At 55.7% G+C, this 22,216-nt stretch overlaps 3 protein-coding genes and 1 long non-coding RNA gene across 5 annotated transcripts; 3 read left to right on the forward strand and 1 right to left on the reverse strand.

Annotated features, from left to right (window-relative positions):
- Positions 1–11: 11 nt before the first annotated feature.
- TCAP (titin-cap) lies at positions 12–1,291 on the forward strand. Its single transcript, XM_046676008.1, has 2 exons — positions 12–176; positions 437–1,291. Exons 1-2 carry the CDS (start codon positions 67–69, stop codon positions 825–827), a joined length of 501 nt encoding a protein of 166 aa, XP_046531964.1. The 5' UTR covers positions 12–66; the 3' UTR covers positions 828–1,291.
- Positions 1,292–2,713: 1,422 nt separating this feature from the next.
- PNMT (phenylethanolamine N-methyltransferase) lies at positions 2,714–4,741 on the forward strand. Its single transcript, XM_046677318.1, has 3 exons — positions 2,714–3,324; positions 3,905–4,112; positions 4,239–4,741. Exons 1-3 carry the CDS (start codon positions 2,976–2,978, stop codon positions 4,678–4,680), a joined length of 999 nt encoding a protein of 332 aa, XP_046533274.1. The 5' UTR covers positions 2,714–2,975; the 3' UTR covers positions 4,681–4,741.
- A 601-nt stretch (positions 4,742–5,342) lies between these two features.
- PGAP3 (post-GPI attachment to proteins phospholipase 3) lies at positions 5,343–19,194 on the reverse strand. Of its 2 annotated transcripts, XM_046676780.1 has the most exons (8): positions 18,994–19,194; positions 17,623–17,720; positions 16,656–16,808; positions 8,949–9,011; positions 8,245–8,306; positions 7,739–7,875; positions 7,268–7,472; positions 5,343–7,087 (listed from the first exon to the last, which is right to left on the reverse strand). In XM_046676780.1, the coding sequence occupies exons 1-8, from the start codon at positions 19,172–19,174 to the stop codon at positions 7,024–7,026; spliced, it is 963 nt and encodes a 320-aa protein (XP_046532736.1). In that variant the 5' UTR covers positions 19,175–19,194; the 3' UTR covers positions 5,343–7,023. The 2 variants fall into 2 exon arrangements, with proteins under 2 accessions (XP_046532736.1, XP_046532737.1); XM_046676781.1 differs by lacking the exon at positions 16,656–16,808.
- LOC124247474 (uncharacterized) lies at positions 10,950–16,645 on the forward strand. The gene is made up of 3 exons (XR_006890747.1): positions 10,950–11,890; positions 12,540–12,709; positions 13,279–16,645. It is a non-coding gene; the product is annotated as an uncharacterized LOC124247474 (long non-coding RNA).
- Positions 19,195–22,216: the final 3,022 nt, after the last annotated feature.

The following is a 22,216-nucleotide window of genomic DNA, read 5'->3' on the forward strand; positions in this document are numbered from 1 at the left end:
AGGGGGAGGAGGGGGCTATTTAAAGGGCTTGGGAGGAGCAGAGCCAAGAAGGAGTGAGCAGTGACCATGGCCACCTCAGAGCTGAGCTGCCAGGTGTCCGAGGAGAACCGCGAGTGCAGAGAGGCCTTCTGGGCTGAATGGAAGGATCTGACACTGTCCACACGGCCTGAAGAGGGGTGAGTGCTGGCCAGCTGGGGGTCCCTCCTCTCCTTCCCTAGAGCACCCTTCCTGGGCCTTATGAGGCCAGAGCACCAAGACCTGGAGAAGTTTCTGGGGGTGGGAGCAAGGAGAGTGCCCACTGGGGAGTGGAGTCACCCCTCTTGCACCCCAGGTCCTGGCAGCCTCAGGGAGCCCCCTGCCCAGCCCCAGCCCCAGCCGGTGACTGGAGGGCTACAGCTCTCAGGAGCTCAGTGTCCCCCTCCCCTCTCCTTCCCAGTTGCTCCTTGCATGAGGAGGATGCCCAGCGGCGTGAGACCTACCACCGGCAGGGGCAGTGCCAGGCATTGGTACAACGTTCCCCCTGGTTGGTGATGCGTATGGGCATCCTCGGCCGTGGGCTGCAGGAGTACCAGCTGCCCTACCAGCGGGTGCTGCCACTACCTATCTTCACCCCCACCAAGGTGGGCGCCAAGGAGGAGCACGAGGATACTCCCATCCAGCTGCAGGATCTGCTGGCAATGGAGGCAGCCCTGGGTGGCCAGTGTGTGGACCGCCAGGATGTGGCCGAGATCACCAAGCAGCTGCCCCCTGTAGTGCCTGTCAGCAAGCCCGGCGCCCTTCATCGCTCCCTGTCACGCTCCATGTCCCAGGAAGCACAGAGAGGCTGAAGGGGACCGTGACTCCATCATGCCCGCCCTGGGCTGGGCCCTTCCTGGCTAGGACCACAGAAGAGAGCTGCTGGCCATGGATGCTTTGTAGTTTGCCCAGTGTTGGGGGCTAGGGGAGGAGGAAGCCAGAGGCCAGAATGCCTGGGTCCCCTGAGTTCCCAAAGGGAGGGGAGCAAAGATGGGGGGCACTAGGGGTACAGAGCTGGGGGCCAGCACAGCCGAGTAGCCCCAGCTCCAGAAGAAGGGACAAAAGACGCTAGTGAGGGCAAGAGGTCCCTTCTTCAGAGGAGTGACCCTGGTCCAGTTTTCAGCTTCAGAGAAGGACAAAGACAAATGTAAGGGGATCTGGAATGGTCTGGGAAGGAGGCTTGGAGAAGACTGGAGGAAGGGGGACGTGAAGAGGGCAGAGGCGGGATGGAGCCCCCAGCACCCTCTGTTAGCGCTGCAATAAATGCTCAATCCTGTTCCAGAGTTTTGTTTCTTTCCTTGTGGTTGTGGGGGCCAGCCCGTTGGTGTCCCCTCATGCTCACTTCTGAGAACAGGCCCTGCATCTGAGCTAAATATGGCAGAGCTAGTGGGTACGCCCCATGCTTGGGGAGGTGGGCAGGACAGAGCTGTAAACAGGGTGGCTGTCTGTGCAGTCTCCCTTCCATACCCTGACTCTCCTACGCAGTCCTGGCCTCCGTGTCCAGCCCCCTGGCACTGGGCAGTGCCCAGCAGGCCAGCTGGCATCCAGGGTTTATTTAAATAATCTCATGGAGAATATGGAGGGGGCTGGCACGGGGACTGTCCGTGGCTGTGCCCCAAGGTGTGGATGGGGTCAGTGACCCACAGGCTGACCTACCTCTCAGTTCTGAACTCAGACAGAATCAGTCCTTGGCTGGGATCGGGCACTCCACCCTCCCTGCCCTCAGAGCCAGGGTGGGTTGTCGGGTAGGGTGGGGGGGTCAGGTTCCTGTCTGTGACCCCTGCAGCTGTTGTGGTGACTCATGTCCCAACTTGGCTGCCTGGCCCAAGACACTTTCCCCTTGGGACAAGGTAGGGGTGGGGGCAGAGGACACCAGAGGCCCATCTTGGCAGGAGCTGGTAGCTTACCCAGGGCAAAGGGGCACTGGACTGACCCAGAGGGGTCCCACTCCAGGAAGACCATGGAGATGGCCCTGCAGAATCCACTTCCCATCTGGAGGGGAGATCCTGGCGTCTTAACAGCCTGGTACCTGGAGCGCCAAGCAAGATGCAGGCCTGCCGTGGCCTGCTTTCCCAGAGGGGCTGGAGTGTGGGCTGGGCGAGGAGAGAGGTCAGAGACCCAGATTGGTGAGGACTCCAAATCCCTCGGCGCCCGAAGGTGCGGACCGCGCCCCCTGGTGGTCCTGGCAGATTGGAGAATACGCCCCGTGCCCTCTCGCCCTCTCTCGTTCCCCTGGGTCCCGTGCCCCCGACGTGGCGGGAACGTCCCGAGCCTTCGGCCCTTGGCGTCCCCCAGATAAGCGGCTCGGAGCCCGCAGGGCCCGCAAGGGAGGTCCGGCTGTTCCGTTCGCTAAGTGCATTTAGTCCCCTCTGCTCCCCTATCGCTGCTGCCATCGGACGGGCGGGGCGAGCTCCGCTCTAGGGCCCCGGGGCGACCACGGCGGAGCCCAGAACGGACTGTTCTTGGCGGGAGCGGGGGTGCAGAGAGCGGCGCTGCAGGACGTGGGGGGGGAAGGGGGGGTTAGAAAAGAACAAAAAAGAGGCCTGGAGGAGAGGCGGAGAAGGGCAGTTGGGGTGATCTTACTGAGGAAGAGGGGGATGTTGGACAGGGTGTACTGGAGGAAGGAGAGCCTGGCAGGGGGCTGGGTCCTTGCGGGAGGGCGCTGGGAGATGGACTGGGGAAAGGGCTAATTCAAACCCTGGCAAAAGAGAAGGGATGGGCTAGTAAAAGGGATGAATGGCTGGGGGAGCTGGAGAAGAGCGACGAAAGGAGTTGGGGACTGGCGGGACGGAGATGGGGGAGGAATCTGGGGGGTCGCGGAAGCGGGACTTGGACCAGGGCAGGTGAGGCAAAGGATGCAGGGCAGGGGGAGCAACTGTGGAGCGGGGGCGGGAACAGATGTGCCCACGGCCGCCCCCCATCCCCCTGTGTGTCTGCTGCTCAGACACTAAAGGAGATGGATGGGGTTGGGGAGACGCGGCGCGCGTGGCCCGGGGCGGCTCATCACTCAGCCGCCGCCCCCGCAGCGGCGGGGTCGGGGTGGGGGTCCAGCGGTAGATAACAAGGCCACGAAGCGAGCGGCGGACAGGCCGGCCCACGGCGGCAGCATGAGCACGGCAGACCGTAGTCACGCTGCGGGCGCGGCCCCCGACTCAGACCCGGGCCGGATGGCGGTGGCCTCGACTTACCAGCGCTTCGAGCCCCGCGCCTACCTCCGCAACAACTACGCGCCCCCTCGGGGGGACCTGAGCAACCCGGATGGCGTCGGGCCTTGGAAGCTGCGCTGCTTGGCGCAGACCTTCGCCACTGGTGAGCACGGGGAAACTGAGGCACGGAGGACAAGAAGTTATCAGGGAGTTACAGGAGCGCGGGCGCGCAAGCCAGAAGGGACCAAGAAGCAGAACAGGTAGTTAGGTGAAAATAGAAAAACAGGAGCAATAGTCCTCAGGTGAGGGACAAAGGAGATAGACCGGTGGAGAGAGGGTGGGGAGGGGAGAACGCTCAGAATTGAGAGGTGAGGTGGTGGATGCAGAAAAGGGACCAAGATGAAGAGAGGCAGAGAAAGAAATGGAGGCAAGATTGGGGAGGGGAGAGAGAAACTGCCAGGCATCTCAGGATTTCCACACTCAATCTTCCCGGGTAGTATAGTTTCATAGATGTAGAACCTGAATGTCAGAGTTAAGTTCCTTTTCCCAAGGTAAGCCAGTCGACGTGAGGTTGGAGCCAGTCTTAACTCCAGAGCTGACGCTTTTTCCAGATAGAGACACACGTACAGAGGAAGAAGGAACAGTGAGAGAGAGGGAGGGAGAAGCAGGTAAGGGAGGCAGTGACTGAGGCAGGGGGCTGCCTGGACAAGCCTGGCACCAGGACTCTTCCTTGCCCTGCCCAGGTGAGGTGTCTGGACGCACCCTCATTGACATTGGTTCAGGACCCACCATATACCAACTGCTCAGTGCCTGCGCCCACTTTGAAGACATCACCATGACAGATTTCCTGGAGGCGAACCGCCAGGAACTGGGGCTCTGGCTGCGGGAGGAGCCCGGGGCCTTCGATTGGAGTGTGTACAGCCAGCACGTCTGCCTCATTGAGGGCAAGGGGTAAGAGCTAGGGGATGAGAGTGGACAGGGGGCTTCCCATGGGGTGGCTGCTGGGGTGCAAGAGAGGACTAGGCGTGTGGCAGTCCTGAGCCCCTGGTCCTGACTCTGCCTTCTGCCCCTGCACAGTGAGTCCTGGCAGGAGAAGGAGCGACAGCTGCGAGCCAGGGTGAAGAGGGTCCTGCCCATCGATGTGCACCAGTCCCAGCCCTTGGGTGCTGGGAGCCTGGCACCCCTGCCTGCTGACGCCCTGGTCTCTGCCTTCTGCCTGGAGGCTGTGAGCCCAGACCTCGTCAGCTTCCAGCGGGCCCTGGACCACATCACCACACTGCTGAGGCCCGGAGGGCACCTCCTTCTCATCGGGGCCCTGGAGGAGTCATGGTACCTGGCTGGGGAGGCCAGGCTGGCAGTGGTGCCAGTGTGTGAAGAGGAGGTGAGGGAGGCCCTGGAGCACAGCGGCTATGAAGTGCGAGACCTGCGCACCTACACCATGCCTGCCCGCCTTCAGACAGGTGTAGACGATGTCAAGGGCATCTTCTTCACCTGGGCCCAGAAGAAGGTGGGGGTGTGAGGGCCCAGTGCATCCAGTACTGACGGCCCTCACCCACCCAGATTCTTTATTATCTGAAGTGGCACCTAATAAAGAAATAAGGCCCTGCTGCTGAGTGTCAGCACTGTCTTTGGCTCTCCTGGGAAGCAACAAGGGCCCAGAATTCTCTTGTATTGTGGAGCTATGGGAGGCAGCAACTTTAGCCTTTTTTTCCAGAAGCTTCCATGAAGATAGGTTTCTGTACCACTCATTCTTTCCAAACTAAAGCAGGCCAAGGTCAGGCGGAGCTCATTCAGCATCTGCTGTGTGCCAGGTGCCTACTAGGTCCATTTAGTCCTCACACTCAACAGCAGGTTCTGTTATCCTGTTTGCAGGTGAAGCTCAGAAAGGTTAAGAACAAATAGTAGTGGAGCCTAGGACCAGAAGGGGAGGAGGAGGGGCAATTAGGAGACTGAAGTGGAACTTGCAGGGGGGCTGGGTTGCAAACAAAGGCCCAGGGGAAGTGAGAGGGGAAGAAGGGGTACCAGCTCCCCCACGCAGGCCCCTCCATGAGCTGGACTGGATTCTGCCCAGCTCTGCATCTCCACCCTCCCACCCCCACCCCCACGTGCCTAGGTAGAGACCCCACCTGTCTGCTGCCTCCAGCCCACCCTACTCACAGAAACGAGCTGAACAAGGGTAGGTGAGGCTGAGAATTGGTTTATTAAGAATGTCCCTTGTACCCTCCTACCTTAAAATAGTTCTCAGTATCAAAAGAAACTAACACAGGCCACCCAAGTCCCTGAGATGGGAGCCCTAGCATAGTGCCCTACCCCTGGTGTGGGACCCGGGGCAGGGACAGAACAAGAATCCAGACTCCGTGCTCCAATCACAGAGAGTGCCTTTGAATGGAAAGTTTCTGGAGCTCCACATTCTATCCTTGTGGAGCAGGAATGTGCTAGGGCTGCTGGCAACTGGCAGGGGTCACCTTTACTGGAGTGCAGGCACGAGGTGGCCCCTGCCTGCCTTTGGGAGGCCAGAAACCAGACCCAGCCACAAGCCTCCTCCCCTCCTCCCTCAGATGGCCCCTCTCCCTCCCCAAGGTCCAGGCTGTGGTGAAGGGGCTAGCAGGCGGGCACTGGAGGAGCGGGAAGTTCAACCATGCCTAGGCAAGGAGACAGGGAGCTGGAGAGGCCCAGAGGATCCCCATTTCTCTGCCTTTGTGGGGGCTGGTTCTGGAGGGTGATCTTGAGCTGTGTGGGGCACTATCAGGTTTGCAAACGAGAGGGGAAACGGACAAGAGCACGCGCGCGCACACACACACACGCAGCCTGGACACCCATACCCCCCCCAGATCCTGGGGATATCCTTACTCTCTGCCTGGCCTGGGGCCTTGTGCAGAGTTGGTGCTCAATAAATGGTTGTTGATGGTGACTTGATTCACCCTATCCTGCTCCAACCTCTCCCCACTGTGTAGCACACTCACCTGCACTCACACTCATCTCACACTCAAGTCTATGCATATTCCCCTAACCCACACTAACCTGCCTGCCCCTCAACACACACACTTTAAAACCACTCACCACCCCCGCCTTCCACACTGCCCCAGGCCGGTGCTCACACATAGTCCCACCCAGCATCCCACACCCCCCAGGCCTGGGCCCACCACCCCGTCACCTAACACTCAGTCTGGCCCACACTCCCTTACACACTTGTGTGCAGGCTCCCAACCACAACAGTAGCACAGGGGTCAAAGGGATTCCTGTTCTGGGCCCTCTGGGGTCCTGGTGAGGCCTCCTGGGGGTCTGGTTGGGGCAACAGTCAGAGTGAGACCCCTCCCCAATCCCAGTAGCTTGGTCCCTCAAGATTCGCTGGGGAGAATGAGACCTGCCTTAAAACTCGAGCAAGCCAAAGAGCAAGGGTCTAGTGCCACCTAGTGGTGCCCTGGAGGAGGGCATGGGGTGGGCAACAGAAGGGGACCCCACTGTATCCCCAAAGGCCTGTGGAATCTGATCTCCCAGCTAGACAGAGGGCTCTGGGAACCACTCAGGCAGTGAGGGGACGCCTGGAGGAGGCAGAGGCAGCTCTCCCCTCAATGGAGCTAGGAACACAGTTCTTCCCTAGTGCAGCTCCAGGAACCAGAGGGCCTGCCCCTTCTCCAGCCCCAGATGCTGAGAGGCCAGGCCCAAATAGGTGCTGAAGACCTGTGAGGACAACGTGGGGGCAAGAAAGGGGATGGGCAGGTTACATGATTCTGGGCCCACACCCTTCATGTCCAAGTTCAAGATGCTAAAAGGAAAAAAATCATCTCAAAGATTGGGGGGAGAAGGAGAGATAGCAGGGAGGGGGCAGGATCCCCAGTGGGCAGACCCGCTCCAAGGGCCTTCAGTCCAGCTTGAATTTGGCCTCTGATTCCTTCAGCAGATACAGGCTGTCATCTTCCAGGAAGCTGTGGGCAGAGGGAGGAGCCCACTGAGGCACAGCTCTGAGCGGTTCCCTGGGGGCAGGGTGGGGTGAGTGCAGGCAAGCTGGGAGGGGGGGAATGGGGCCCCAGAGGCCCCAGTCTCTTCTAAGGAGCAGAAAGGAAGAGCACAAAGAAGGTGAGGCCTGGGCAGAGAGTAGCACCCACCTGAAAAAGAGGACATGGACTGGGATGGTGCTGATGTGCCAGATGGCGTGGGCATCCAGGACCCAGAAAAGAGGCGGGAAGTCAAGCAGCTCAAGCAGAGACAGCCCCTGCAGCAGCAGGACCACCACCATGCACTTGCGCACATGAGGCAGCCGCTGCTGGTTCCGCAGGCACCAGGCCAGCCACCACACCACGTTCACCAGGCCTGGGTGTGGGGGGCAGGGAGGGGCTCACTCCCTGGACCTCCTTCACCCCGCAAGGCATCCCCCATCCCCATGCTCTTTGACCCCAGACCATCCTCAGACTCTCCTCCCAGCGCCCCCTCTCTCCCATCCCAAATTATTTCCTCTTCCCCTACAGGAAGGGTCTCTCTAGAACCTCCTTCTCGAGGAAGAGCACCAACCTCTGACTCCCACCCCAAGCCAGCAGTTCTGTAGATGGTCCACCCCCAGGGCCCCAGTCCCGCCTCACCAATAGCCACATTGGCCGCCAGGTTGTAGCCATAGTCAAAGTGGATGAGGCTCAGGTAGGAGATGTGAGCAGTCAGCATCAGCAGGAGGAGGGCCCGGAAGGCAGTGGCCACAGCCGGGTGCTGCAGCCCCACAGTCCTGTCCCGCCATCCACAGCTGCTCAGACGGAGGGTGGCCCGTCCCCAGAGCAGCATTCCCTGAAGCACCCCCTCACCCCACCATCAGTTAGTGGTCCTGAAAGCCACTGCCCCTCCCCCACCAAAACAGGCTAGCTGGGCAGGCCTCCAATCCCCCAGGGGCCTGGGACCAAGTGTTACAGCTCCTTGGAAAGAGCCAGGGCCCCTAATCCTGCCCCAGAGTCCCCAAGCAGAACAGCCCGGAGGGTATGGGTATGTGTGGAGGGACTGGTGAGGAGGGCCCTGGGGAGGGCTCCCAGGGGAGGGCTGGGTGACCCCTTTCCTCCCCCAGAGCCTGAATTTGCCTCTGTAGCAGCCAAGGTGGGCTCACCTGACACAGCACAGATAGATTGAGTGTAGGATGACGGTGGAGGCACAGAAGTAGTCCATTTTCTGAGGACAGGGAGAGCTGGATGAGGGGCCGGTGTGAGGGCAGGAGGCTTTGTGGAGGGCAGGGCCCAGAGAGGACCCACAAGGGATGGGGGCAATGTGGGGTGGCAGAGGCACAGCCAGAGTCTAACATGGGAGTTCTAGGCCGTGGTCAGAGGCGACCACGTCTTGTGCTCCTTCTGCCTATTGCTGTTTCACTCTCGAATTTAACAAGATGACCCTCGTATTCACATTATACAATTTTTAAAAGATGAGCTCAGCAGGAGGCTTTAGAGGCCCTGGTGGAGGATGCCTATCAAGGCTCCAGAACGTAACAGCATGCCACAGAATTCAGGGCGCAGTCTGGAGCGCGACAGCTGTGCGCTCAAGTCGTGACTGCACCCCCTTTCGGGCTGGGTGATCCTGGGCAAGTGATTTCGCCTTTCCAAGGCTCAGCTGCCTCGTCAGTCAGGAAGTGCTAATAATCACACCTGCCTCACAAGGGTCAAGTGAGGCTCAAGTGCACTAATAGGTTTAAAATGCCCACACAGAGCAAGTGCTCCGTAAACAGAGTCAATATGAGACCTAAGAGCCTGCTCTGCCTGAGCCGTCCTGGGCTCCTCTGGGACTGTCCCAAGCAGGAGAGGGCACGGGAGGGGTGCTCACCTCTGTGAGGTCGGTGTCCCTGGTGTGGAAGACTGTGGACCAGAACCAAGCATTGAGGGAGACCTGAGGAGGGAGGAGGCTGGTGAGCATGGCGCCCCAAGGCAGGGAAGACCCCCAGAAAGCTCACACCCATCTCACTTTAGGGAGGGGCTCCTCGGGCAGAGAAAGGTGGTTCTCCTTGCCCTGGAGCCCATGAACAAACCTGTGCCCCTCCAGCCCCACCCAGCCCAGCTCCCGCAGGCTCAGGTTCCCACCACCCTGAACCCCCTAGGCCACGGGGGCTGCAGCCTCCACAGGTTCCGGCCTGGCCTGGGAACCAGTTCCGGCAGAACCAAGTTCCCTGGTTACTCAATCGCTAAGACAACAGCCCCCGGGGGGCCTCGCCTCCGCCCCCAACCAGCAGGTGATGACAGCCCCACCCGGGCCAGGGGAACCAGTGACCTCAGCCTCTGGGGGCGGGAATGAAGTGGGTGGGGTGGAGGGGCTCGAGCCAGCTTGGGGCGTGTCCTGAGCAAGCAAGCAAGGGAGGCAGATCAAGCATATCCCACTGGGGCCAAGTCTCTGAGGAGGAGGCTGGCCAGCTGAGCCCAGCTTCCTCCTGGCTGGGCCGGCCCAACCCGCCAGACCAGTGGCTGCTGCTCGGAACTCTGGGAGGAGCAGATGAGCAGGGCTAGAGGGGCTGTAGTGGGCAAGAGCCCAGGGGAACAGTTACAGCCTTTTTCCTGGAAATTAACTGCAAAGAGAGAATACAAATTATCTTGCAAATGAGCCCTAGATCTTGTGGAAAGTGGTGCTGTTTTCAAGGACTACTGTATCCACTGCAGACGCCCAAGTGACTGAAAAAAGGGGGGCTGGGAGGAAAGGCTGGGAAACCAGTGATAACCCATCAAAGGAACAGCCAGCAGAGGTCTAGCCTGGAATGCCCTGGAGGTAGGGAGGGATGTGCTAGGGTGGGACAGGCCTGCCTGAGATGGGTGAAGGCCAGGAACTGCTTGCTTGGGTCTGGTGAAGCAGGCAAACTGGCCAGGCAGGGGACAGCAGGAGCAGGGTAAGAAGCTACTCTCCTACTCTCCGTCCAGTACTACAGCAGGAAGGTCAGACAGCAGAATGAGTTCCCTACGGCTTGCCGGAGGGGGCTTCTGAGAGAACGGGACCAGCAGGGCTCTGTTGCAAAGCCAGTCAGCCCTGGAAGTCTCTGGAGACTCCAGTAGCCTGGTGCAAGTCTGTGTGGCCCAGGTCCTAGGCTGAGCCTCGCTGCTTATGCTCCTCATGATCTGGGCAAAGGCCCGAGCTTCCCTTGGGACAGATCAGGGGCCGACCTAACTGATCCTCTGTCCCTTCCCAGCCCTGATGTCAGGTAATTATTCTAGGTCAGGTTGCCTCCTCCTTTGAGGATGGTCGTCCTGTCCCGTGCCTGGTGCTGCCCCTTCCCCAGAGACGGTGATGGAGGCATGGTCTGGAGGCCGGAGAGTGGGACAGACGGGGTGGTTTCTCGGCCACTGCTCCTACAAAGTCTGATGCTCAGGGCCAGCATGGGGAAAGGAGCAGGCTCAGGGCTGGAGACAGGGCCCAGGCAGTCACGGGGGCCAGGTCTCCTGGGCAGGCCAGGAACAGGGACATCTTTGGGGAGGAGAGTGGCCCTGGAGCCAGTGTGAAAGGCAAGGGGAAGGCAGCAGGGACTGGCAGCCGGCCAGGCCTCCTTGTCACCCATGGCAGGAAAGGGGAGGTGACAAGAGGACTGAGCTAAGTGGCAGTTGGAACACTGAAAGCAGGGGGCCGGCACACAGGGCTAGAGCTTAGCTTCACAGGACAGGGCTGGGGGCTGCTTGGTCCCCAGTCCAACCGCCTCCCAGGGGTGCCTTCCACTTACAGAGACCCACCTGAAGCTTGGGTTCTGCACCCCTGATAAGTCCCCTCTCCCCTGGGGATGTCTCATTATGGGGGGCTCCTCTTCTGACCCTCTCCTCAGATTTGGGAGATAGAATCATTAAGAATGCAGGCCCTAGGGCCAGACTGCCAGGGTTCAGATCCCAGCTCTGGATTTCCTGTGTGTCCTTGGGCAAGTTATTTAGCCTTGCTGTGCCTCAGTTTTCTCATCTGTAAAATGGGAATAATCATAGTGTTGATAAGAATTTAATGAGCAAAACAAGTACAGTGTACAGCACAGTGCCCAGGACAGGGTAAAACATTAGGTGTTATTTCTCTCCACCTTGTTGACCAACCTGGGACCTTCATACCTCTCCACAAACCTGAGGCTGAAGAGGCCAAGTCTGCCTCCCCCTCTCCCTGTAGGCAAGGAAGTCTAGGGGGAGAAGGGATGGTCTCCCCACAGCTGCCTAAGGCCCATCCCACAGTTCCAGGCTGGGGGCAGAATGTCTGCAGCCTCCACAATGAGATGGAGCCTGGATTCAAGTTCTGCCTCAGCCCCTAAATAGCTGTGTGCTCTTGAACAAATAACAGCTTCTCTGAGCCTCAGCTACCTCACCTGCAAAATGGGGTTAATAATAGTACCCACTGCATAAGGGTTATGAGGATGATGTCTCTGAAATGCCCGGCACAAAGAAGCCACTCAGTAAATGGTTGCTGTCACTGCTGCCTGGCACACAGAGCAGGTGCTCCACAAATGTCAGTTTCCTTTATCATGTGTACCTTCCTCTTCCTAAGAGTCACAATGTTCCAGGTCAAGCCATGGGGCCTTAGGGTTTCTGGATCGCAGAATGCGGACACCTCCGCTCTAGGAAGAGCCCCTCCTCCTTGCTCCTGAGCCCCTACCCCACCAGGAGGCACTGCAGAGATGCTGTTTCTCTTCACGCAGTGTGTGTAATCAAGACTCAAGCGACAGATGGACAGATATGCAAGGAAAGGAAAGCCCTCAAGACGCAAGGGTATGGCTGCTCCTGGACTCCTCAGCCAAGCTTGAGTAGAATGAGGGGGCAGACTGGGTAAGTGGCCAATCAGACAGGCCAGGAGGGCGATGGGCTGGCCCAGCAGGCGCCAAGAACTTCGGTAAACACTGAGGAAAGGCGGGGGGCCAGGGGAAGGGTGCCAACGAGAGTGGGAATGGAGGGGGACAGGGAAGGCTGGGTGAGGGAGAGCAGAGGCTGTTTCAGTCTGTTGGAAAATAAGAAAATTGAGACAAAAATATCACCGCCGTGAAACTGGTTGGATGCCAAGTGAGCCAGATCTGTCAGGAATTCGACCCAGTGCTAAGCCTCAGTGCTCGGGGCTGTCATTGACACCGTGGCAGTGGGGACAAGTGGGTCTTTAAATAGCTCGGTGTCTCAGAAGTGGGGGAGGCAGAATGTTAAATATGACGCCTGCTGCCACCCTGGGCCCCCTCAGAGGCCACTGTGCCTCATCCTCTGCCTCAGGCAGGGCAAGCCTGCCCCAGTCCACTCCTGAGAGAGAAGGGCGAAGAGCTGGATGGAGATGGGAGAAGGAGGGCTTTTTCCACGATCCAAAAGGAATCCTTGATTTCCTGCCATTGCCTGTTCCACTGACTCTTGTCTGACCATAGAGAAATCCTTCGTGAAGTCTAACCATCATTCTGCCGCAGCCTCAACCTCTCTGTTCCCGTCGTTTCCTCCGCAGAGGCAGAGCACAGTCAGCCCCACCGCTGTCAATCATCCTGGGCTTTCCTGGCACCCTCACTCCCTCACCTCTACCCCTGAGGACCTTTCCTTGCTGGATGAAGGGGTGCGGAACTGCTTTGGCCTTCCAGCTCTGGCAGAGCAGAAGCCCCCAACTCCAGGAAGTCAAAGGTCTGTGGTGTGCAGAGCTTTGATGGGCCCCCTAAAGCCTGGCTGCTGCCTGGTCCAAGCCCAGGTCCAAGTGTCAAGGCAGAGGCTGCCTTCTTGTGCCAAAGCTTCATTAGCCCTGCTGGGGACAGAGTCTCCTCATTTCCCAGAGAAAAAGACTGAGACCACCCCCCCCACCAAGATCTAACCTGGAGCAGGTGAGGGGCCTTCCTACTCCACCCCAACAGAAATCAGGAGCCCCACTTGCTCCAGAAGACTCAGCCCAGGACAAAGTCCACAGACACACCTTATACACAGCCCAGGACCCCTCCCTCCTGCAAACACACACACACACACACACACACACACACACACACACACACACACACACACACACACACACTAAAGATCAAGGTAAAATCCAAACGGGATCATCAACGGCAACATGGGCGCCAAGATTCTGTCCCTGAAGGGCCTGATGGTGGCATGATGGAGTCCCCTGTCCCAGAACCCCACATCCCTAAGGATGCCCTAAGACACAGGCCCCAGGTACTGCCCTCTCCCAACCTAACATCTCCTGCTCTGTCCCTAAGGGTCCTCGGCCACACTGGACTGCAGGGAACCCCTGGGAGGTATGACCCTCACCAAGAAGGAAGCCGAGTGGCAGACGCCAGTGAGATGAAAGACTCAAGGGTCAGCGGATCAAGATGAGAGTTGTGAAGTGACCACTGCCTCTGGCACATGTCGAGAAGACAAAGGCTGGACCCTCTGAGGTCCCCTCAGACCCACGGGTCTATCCAAGGAGGCTCTGAGCTTTGTTCGAGAGTTCGGGCAGGGCTGTCCTGTGCTCTCTAACAGGGGTGCGGGCGAGGGGGCAGTGCAGGCAGTGGGCCCAGAAAGCAGTGTCCCTGGAAGAACCCCAAGGGAAAGGGGGCAGGTGTAACCTCCTTAATTTCCCTGCCCTTCCTGCTTTCTTGGCCAGGACCAAGTGTCCTTCTCTCTGAGAGGCCTACACAGGAAGTGGGGGCCCTATCCCACCCATGCCTGTAAGGGAGTGTGCTGATACCTGGCCTCTACCCACACAAGAGTTCCCCGCCCCTCAGCCTGGCACTCAGGGCCTCTCTGCTCCATCTTACCTCCCTCTCCCTTTCACACAGCCACGCTGTGGCCAGGCTGAGCTTCCCAAGGCCGCCGGTCCATCTCTCACACTCTGCAGCTTCTGCACCTTTGCTCCTGCTGTGCCCCCAGCCTGGAATGCCGGAATCCCACCTCCTGTCCCCTCACAGGTGTGTGTCTGAGCCTTGCCAGCCCTGCAGGTCCCAGAGGAAACCTCTCCTCCTCCCTGGGCTTCCCCGACAGACTTTTCCACTTAGAAGACATGGTCTCCCCTCCTTACAACTCCCAGGGCTCCCGACCAGAGCCCTCCTCGGCTCTGCCTGCATGGACCTGCACCTCCCACTAGGCTCAGCTTCTGGGGGCAGGGGCTTCAGCTCCCACAAGTGCTAACCTGTGTCTCTACCCACAGCAAATGCTCAACAAACACTGGTCACCGTGCACGTTCAAAAGAGAGGCTGAGTGCTTGGGCCTGGAGTCAGCCAGTCCTGGGCACCAACCTGCCTCCGTTATTCACTAACTTGTTAGCTGCCAACTTTAGGCAAGTTTTCCCCCTCTGAGCCTTACTCAGAGCTCATGGTGGTACTGTAAGGATTAAACGAGAAAATGGATGTAAAGAACTCAGGACAATGCCCGTCAGGTGATTTGTGTTCTATAATTCATAATTATTATTAATATTTGTTGAATAGAAATTATTAGCGAGGATCAACATTTCCCAGAGGCTTATTAAGAGCCTTCTTCCCTGCCCTCCTTCCGATCTGATCCCCGTCTCCCAAGTCTGAGGCTTGGCAGGATTTCTTAGCATCCTGCACTATCAGTTTTCCTAAGGTCCTCAGAGAGCCCAGGGTCGCCAGATCCAGGGGTGTCCTTCAGTTCTCATCTTACTTGACTGTCCAGCAGAATTCAGGAGAACGGATGACTCTCTCCTTCCTGCCCTTGTCCCGGGGCTCCCCCAACCACATGATATCCCAGTCTCCACTTACCCCTCTGGCCACTCCTTCTGTCTCCGTTACTGGCTTGTGCTCTTCTATCCAGCCATTAAGTTTTGGGGTTCCTCAGGCTCCCTCCTAGACCCCTTCTCTTCTTGCTAAGCTCCCCCTGGTGATCTCATCCACATTCACAGCTATCAGTGTCTCATAAGCGGAAACACAGGGCTCATCCTTGATTCCTCTCTCCTCATCTAACCTACCGCTGAGGCTGTCAGTACAGCCGGGATGGTAAGAGCTGGACTCTAGAGCCAGTTGGCTGGTCAAACCCTGGCTGCTAGGGCAGGTTACTTAATCTTTCCAGTCCTTGGTTTTCTCATCGGTGAACTGGGGATATTAATACTACCTATCTCATAAGCTTGTTATGGGATTAACAAGGTTAATATTTATAAAATGCTTAGAATGGTACCTGGCATACAGTAAGAGCTATGTATGTATTTGTTAAATAAACGCATTTAAAAAAATTTAATGTCACCTCCAAAACACAGCTCAAACACACTTGTCTTTAATAACCTCCTTCCCAAGACCTGTGCCACCTCTCTAGCCTAGCTACTGTGCCCTATGCTAAAACGACCAACTAGCCCCCTGCATCCTCTCCTGCCCCCTCCAAGTTGTTGTCTACACAGTAGCCAGAATGAGTTTTCCAAGCAAATCTATTTAAGAAACCCCTTTTCTCCGACCCTCATTACTTCCTGATGCTTTGAGAGTCAAGATCTAAAGCGTTAATGTGCCCAGGCTCTCCAGGGACTGGCCCCATCCACTGCCCACCCATCTCAAACCCCACTCCCTGGCTTCCTGCATGGCAGGCTTCCTGGCCTTTCAGGTCCTCATACAACCTGAGCTCTCTCCTGCCTGTGCACATTCTGAGTCTTCCGTGTAGAGGACTCCTCCTACTCTCCCCGAATGCACCTAGTTAACATTCAGTCATCATTCTGATCTTATTTCAAATGCCCTTTCCTCAGGGAAGGCTTCCCTGATTGCCCTGCATTGGTCTGGTCCCCCATCATACCCCTATACACCTCTCCTCCACTGCACCTTTACATTTAATTGTGTGCTTGTGCGGTCAGTACTAGAGGGCAGGGACCTGTCTGTTTTTATACACTTTGGATCACCAGAGCCCAGCAAAGTGCCTGACACACAGTAGGTGCTCAACATATAAACTGATGGCTGCTTTGATGGCAGGAAGGTGAGTGAGTGAGCCTGCTTCCCTAAGGCTTACAGTGGTAGCTCTGATCTAGAGACATCCATTGCAACCTCTTACTCTCACACCCTCCCCAAGGTTGTCACAGTTCCTATCTGTACCCCAGTCCATGCTTCTCACACAATTCCAGGCCCTGGATGCTGGCTCCTCTGACAGTCACACTGTGAAGCTGAGAGCCCTCTCTGGAGACTCAGATGGAACATATTTCGGCATCTCCAGGCAAGACGAGGCTGAGCTCTCGATACAGTGCTGTGGCTGCCACTGCCTCCAGGCCTGGGCTGGGGTTGAGATTGCTTCAGGTCCTCCAGAGGAGTCCTCGGAGAGACCCACGGTCCCAGCATGCTCCCTACCACCCATCTCCCTTCTGTGTTCGTAAATTGCCCTGCTCGATCTTTTAGTGGCTTCCTCCTTCAGGAACAAGAATGATGTTTCTTTCCTCTCTCCCTCCCTCTCAAACAGCCTGGCCTAGGACTCTGCTAGAAAGATAAGGACTGATTCAGCACCTTCCTTGTTTTCTTCCCAGGCCTGACCACTCCACAGCTGCAAATTTAGCCCTGGAAAACAGAGGGGAAGCTCGGTGGGTAGAAACGTTGTTGGATGAGAATGGAGATCTAAGAGTTCCTCCTTCCTAGATGAGGGTGTAGAGCAGGAACCCTGCCAGGTTACCTACCCAGGCGAAGGCCACGCAGGTGGGGTACATAGGAGAGGAGGCTGGTACGGAGGTGCGGTAGCGACAGAGCATCACCAGGCTGGCCAGGCCATTGAGGAAAGAGGCCACAGCAGAAGCTGGCTCTTGGAAGAATAGGAACCGGGAGAAGGGCCACTGAAAAAGGAGCACATGGAGGGGGCCTCAGGGGTAAGCAAACCTCGGATGGCCCAGCCTACCTTTTCTTGACATGCTGCATCAACAGGTCCCCAGCTGGTTCTTCAGCCCTAGACCTTGGCCAAAGCTCAGGGTCAGTCCTTTTTCAGGTTAATGAGCTCCCCTTCCTCCCAGGCTGAGGGCTGTTCCTCCATCCTGGCCAGAACTCAGAGCACTGTAAGCCTGGTCTTGGTGAAGACCACGTGGGTCAGTGGAGATGGCTCAGTAAGGCCTGGTGGAAACAGCACAGACCTGCCATCCAGAAGACAGAGGCCCTAATGCCTCCTCTACCAGTGACCACAGCCCTCTGAGACTCAGCTTACTCTGTGACAAATTATGGAGAATAATTCTTGCCAATCTCAACAGGATAGAACAAGATCATGTTGTATCAAAAGGCATCAGCAAACTGTGCCTTGCTGGGCAATCCAAGGGGTATTGGTATTTTAATCCAGACTCTCACTGAAGAAGCAACAGAAAGCATGCCGTGGTGGGTCAGGTAATTTGTCCTTGTAGCAAGGTGGGCATCTCAACTACCCTAAGAAGCCCAGCACCACTCTCTGAGGAGACCCCAGATCTTGTCACTCCAAATCCAGAGGCAGGACACATTGGTCCCATCTGATTATATGGAAACCAGCATATTCTGAGAAGAACAGGTACTTGCCCCAAATTCACACCCACCACCCCACACCTCAACTGCCTGGACAGTGTGTCCAACTGAGGGGTATCGTCTTCCCACCAATCCCCACCATATACCTACCCTGACCCTCCAACTCACCTTGCCATGAAACTGAGGCACTTTGTGACCTTCCTGGAGGTAGAGGCCAACGGTGACCCACATACACTCATACTTACAGTCGTCCCGACAGGTCCAGCCTGAAAGAGGTAAATTGGTCTCATGAATTTCCCCACGCGGGCGGCAAAGAGAAAGCCAAGCTCAAATGCAGGCCAAGAGGGCCTGCAGGCTGGAGAGACCCAGAAGAAATCTCAAAATTCTAGCTTCCCACTTGGATGGAGGGGGCATGGTGGGATATACACATAAGGGAAAGGCGCATACATGTGTGTGCGTGTGTGCACGTGTGTGTGTGTGTGTGTGGTTTTAGGGGGTGGGGGTGTACAGTGAGTGAACAATGTCTCTTCTCTTCTCCTTTCACCCAAGATGGGGATCTTAGCATCTGATAGACTCACCTACGGATACCTGCATTTACATCTGCCCTTCCTGAACACAGGATTTGTTCTCACTCCCCAGGGAGGAAGCCTTGCTGTCTCACCCTCCTTCTATGAAAATTAAGTCCAAATTCTTCAGTCTGGCTTTTGAGGCCCCAAATTGCCTTTCCAACTTGATTTGCCATTATTCCTTTTCAGGCACCCTGCTCCCTGAGTAAACCAAGCTGCTGGATGTGCCCACATCTGCCCAGGGCCTCCACTCTCTGGAATGCAAAGGGACAGTAAAGAGAACAAACTTGTAGTCAAACAGGTCAGAACTAGAAATTCTGCTTTCCCACTGACTGGCTGTGCGACTTCAGGCAGGGCACTTACCCTCGCTGATTTTCCCCTTCTGTAAAATCGGGTTAAGAGAAACTACCTCAGAGGGTTGTTGTGAAAATTAACAGACCTATTGTGACACCTGTCACACCAGAGGTGACCACTACTGCCACAGGTCCAAATTTAACGGATCCATCCGGAAGCCCTTCCTTCACAGAAGGTTCCAAGATGGTGACTGCCCCCACCCCCCAAGGCCAGAAACATTCTTTCCTCCCTCACATGCTCCTATTGCTTAATCTAAGGGTCCTTAGGGCTCAGATCATCCTCGACCTTCCACTTGAGAAAGCTAATTCCTCCGTGGGGACTGTGAGCCCTGAAGGGCGGGACCCTGATCTGATTTCAGTGTCCTTTCAGGGCCTGCTACTCAGGTGTATCTAGTAAATACCCGTTTGACCGAATAAATAAAAAGTAAACGAAAGCTCCTGGGAAAGTAAGACCGGCTGACAAGGCTCTCATCACCCTGGGGCTCCACTCACTTACACTCATAAGGGACCCGGGGTAGTAGGGTGGGGGGGGTACTAAGGTTCAGAGTTGCAGAAGGGATTGGGGTGCAGGGGGCGGGGCCAAGACCAAGGGGCGTGGCCTATCGCGGGGTGGGGCTTACCTGCTAGACTCATGTAGATTGGCTGGCGGGAGCGGAAGTGCTTCAGTGCGCCCCCCGAGCAGTTCCGCTCCTCGCACTGCAGCACGCAGTCGCGGTACACTGGCTCGCGGTCGCCCTGGGAGCCGCTTGCTAGCGCGGCGGCCCCAGCCAGCAGCATCAGCCCCGCCGTCCGCCCGGCCATCCCTGCACCCTGGCCCTCCGCCGGCGGAGGGGCTTAGGAACCTCCACTTCCGGAGTAAGCGGAAGTGCCTTGTGCTCTTTATTCTACCGTCCGCTGACGTCCATGCAGTTTACATAAAAGTTCCTGGATTTTTGTGGGCTTCTGCCCCGCCCCTCGTCTGACTGTCATGTCCATATTGAGGAGACAGAGTTAAGGGAAAGGGGGCGCCGGGTGGATTAAGGAGCAGAATAAAGTGGTCTTTTATAAACATCCGTCTCGTTTCTTCTCTAGGGTCTCTTCATTTGAGGAAGAGCTATTTTTCTGTCCCCAGCCCTGTCGGATTTCACTTCCTAATGTACCTGGACCTGTCCGGTTCTCTCCATCTCCACTGGCACTGCTCTAGTTAAAGACATCATCATCTGTCGCCGAGACTGCCGCAGTGGCCCCTTAACGAGTCCCACTAACCTCAGGATAAAATCAGAACTCCAGAAGCTCTGCACGATCTCGCCCCTGCCCACTGGCCTCCCTCCCTTGCCCCAGACCTACCTCGAGGGGCCATGTCTTTGAAGCCTCCTGGCTTTGCTTCGTCTGTATCCCTCTTAATCCCACTCCTGCTTATTCTTCTAGTCTCAATTTAAACACCACTTCTGGGATAACACCTGGAGGATGATATAACATACAGTGGTCTGTTTTCCCCAGGCAGGGTGGGGACCTCTGCTATCTTGTTTACCATTCTACTTCCAGCACTGGTAGTACAAAATTTGCCTCATGGTAGGCGCTAAGAACCCCCCCCCCCTTTTTTTTTTTAACAAAATGAATAAACAACGTAATTCAACGTAAGAATTTGAGTCCAAATCCAGGACGGTCAAATTACCAGCGTGATTCAGACGACGCTGAGATAGGAGAGGTGTAATACTTCAAGGAAAATTAAGAGGAGGACCTTTGGGAATAGGATCCTTGCTTTAGTATCCCGCCTCCTCCCCGCACTACCAGCAGCACACACACACACACCCCCATCTCGTTGAAGCATTGAAACCTTGTAGCTAGATGCACAATTAGCATGTGTAGATTAATGACTGCCTTTCCTCCTCCCCCACTCTCTTCCCTCCTGGTCAACTTTTCTTTTTTATCTTGGGAGGTGAAATGAGTAGGAAGTAAAATTGGATTCCATTCATTCACTCATTCAGCAAACACTTCCTCAGCCCTTAGCTCTAGCAACTTGCTGGGCAAAGCACACCTCCAGGGGGCACTATTCACATGGTATTTTCTGTGAATGGCGCTCAGGGTGCACCATTCACAGTGCATTTTCTCTGAATGGTGCCTTTTCGAGTTAAATGTAACATGAATAGTGCCCCCTGGAGTTGAGCACCCAGTTGATACTGATTGGGAAGCTGAAATGAACAAAACAACCGCTCAGCCCTCCAGGAACTGACCAGAAATAATCCCGTACTAATACTACTTTGCATCTGATAGGTCAGTCCTTTTATAACATTATTTCATTTTCTCTTACTATAATGCTGGGATGAATCTTTTTACAGGGATCCCCATTTAAAGATGAGGAAATTTAGGAATAAAGAGGATTAAATCCTGACAAAGCAGAGATTCTTCCTTTGAGAGAGCTCCAAGGTAGAAATAGGGTTCTTTTAAAATTCTTAAGGTTCCAGTTTTGGAGGAATCTTCCTATATTATATCAAACATATTAAAATGTGGCAATTGGGGCCGGCCCCATGGCCGAGTGGTTAAGTTCATGCACTCGCTTCCGTGGCCCAGGCTTTCGCGGTTCGGATCCTGGGCACGGACATGGCACCACTCATTAGGCCACGTTGAGGCGGCGTCCCACATGCCACAACTAGAGGGACCCACAACTAAAATATATAATTATGTACTTGGGGGATTTGGGGAGAAAAAGCAGGGGAAAAAAAAATGTGGCAATACCCCACATTAAATAAAATTTATAAATAACTATGTATAGTTGAATTCAGTTGCTGTTAATAGTTGACATATTGTTACATTTTGTATACATTTAATAAAATATTAGTTGATTTTTGTAGTTTTCTTATGTTTTGGAACTAACATTGAAAATTTGTTCTAGTCTCAAACATTTCATAGGTCCCTGAAAACTCATGCCTACAGACGTGATGAAGAAAACTATCCTCAGTTAAAGGTGGAGTAGGGGGACGCCTGGCCCGGTGGCCCAGTGGTTAAATCCATTTGTTCCGCTTCGATGGCCTGGGGTCCGCTGGCCCGGATCCCAGGTGCGGACATGGCACCGCTTATCAAGCCATGCTGTGGTAGGCGTCCCACATATAAAGTGGAGGAAGATGGGCACATATGTTAGCTCAGGGCCAGTCTTCCTCAGCAAAAAGAGGAGGATTGGCAGCAGATGTTAGCTCAGGGCTAATCTTCCTCAGAAAAAAAAAGAAAATGTGGAGGGGAACAGTTGAAACTTGTGTCATGTTGCTCTGGTGGAAGATGAGCTGTTGTCTCTCTGGAACATCTCTTGAGGGTTTTTCCTGCCAGTGCAGCCCTACATCTCTAGACAATCACCAGGCCTCTCCCTCTCCCAACTTTTCAGCCCAGAGCTCCCTCTACCGCCCCGGCCCCAGCCCCCTTAGTTTAATCGGCTTCCTAACTCGTATTTGGCTTCATATGCGAGTCACAGCCTGCAAAGTCATCAGTTCATTCCTTCAGCTCAGGCTTATTGAGCTCTACTGGGTGTCAGCCATTGAACTAGGGAATAAAAGATGAAGCAGAAATGGTTCCCAGTCCAAGGTGGAGAAAGACAAAGTAATAGTGCAATGTGCTGAGGGCTCATAGGCAAACTGTTCATATTCTTAGAAAAAAATTGGGGCATACCAAGAAGTTCCTTTATTCGTCAAATATTTATTGCCATTTATCATGTGTGAGGCTCTGGGGACAGAGTGCTGAACAAGGCAGAGGAGGGGGACAGGCAATAAACAAGCACCAAACAAAAGAGTAAGATCACTTCACTGCCAACGTAAGAGCACGTTGGTGTGACCACTATGTAGGAGAATCTGGCACTATCTGACTGACAAGGACACA

This window comes from Equus quagga, chromosome 11 (genome assembly GCF_021613505.1).
Source record: "Equus quagga isolate Etosha38 chromosome 11, UCLA_HA_Equagga_1.0, whole genome shotgun sequence".
Taxonomy (NCBI): Eukaryota; Metazoa; Chordata; class Mammalia; order Perissodactyla; family Equidae; genus Equus; species Equus quagga.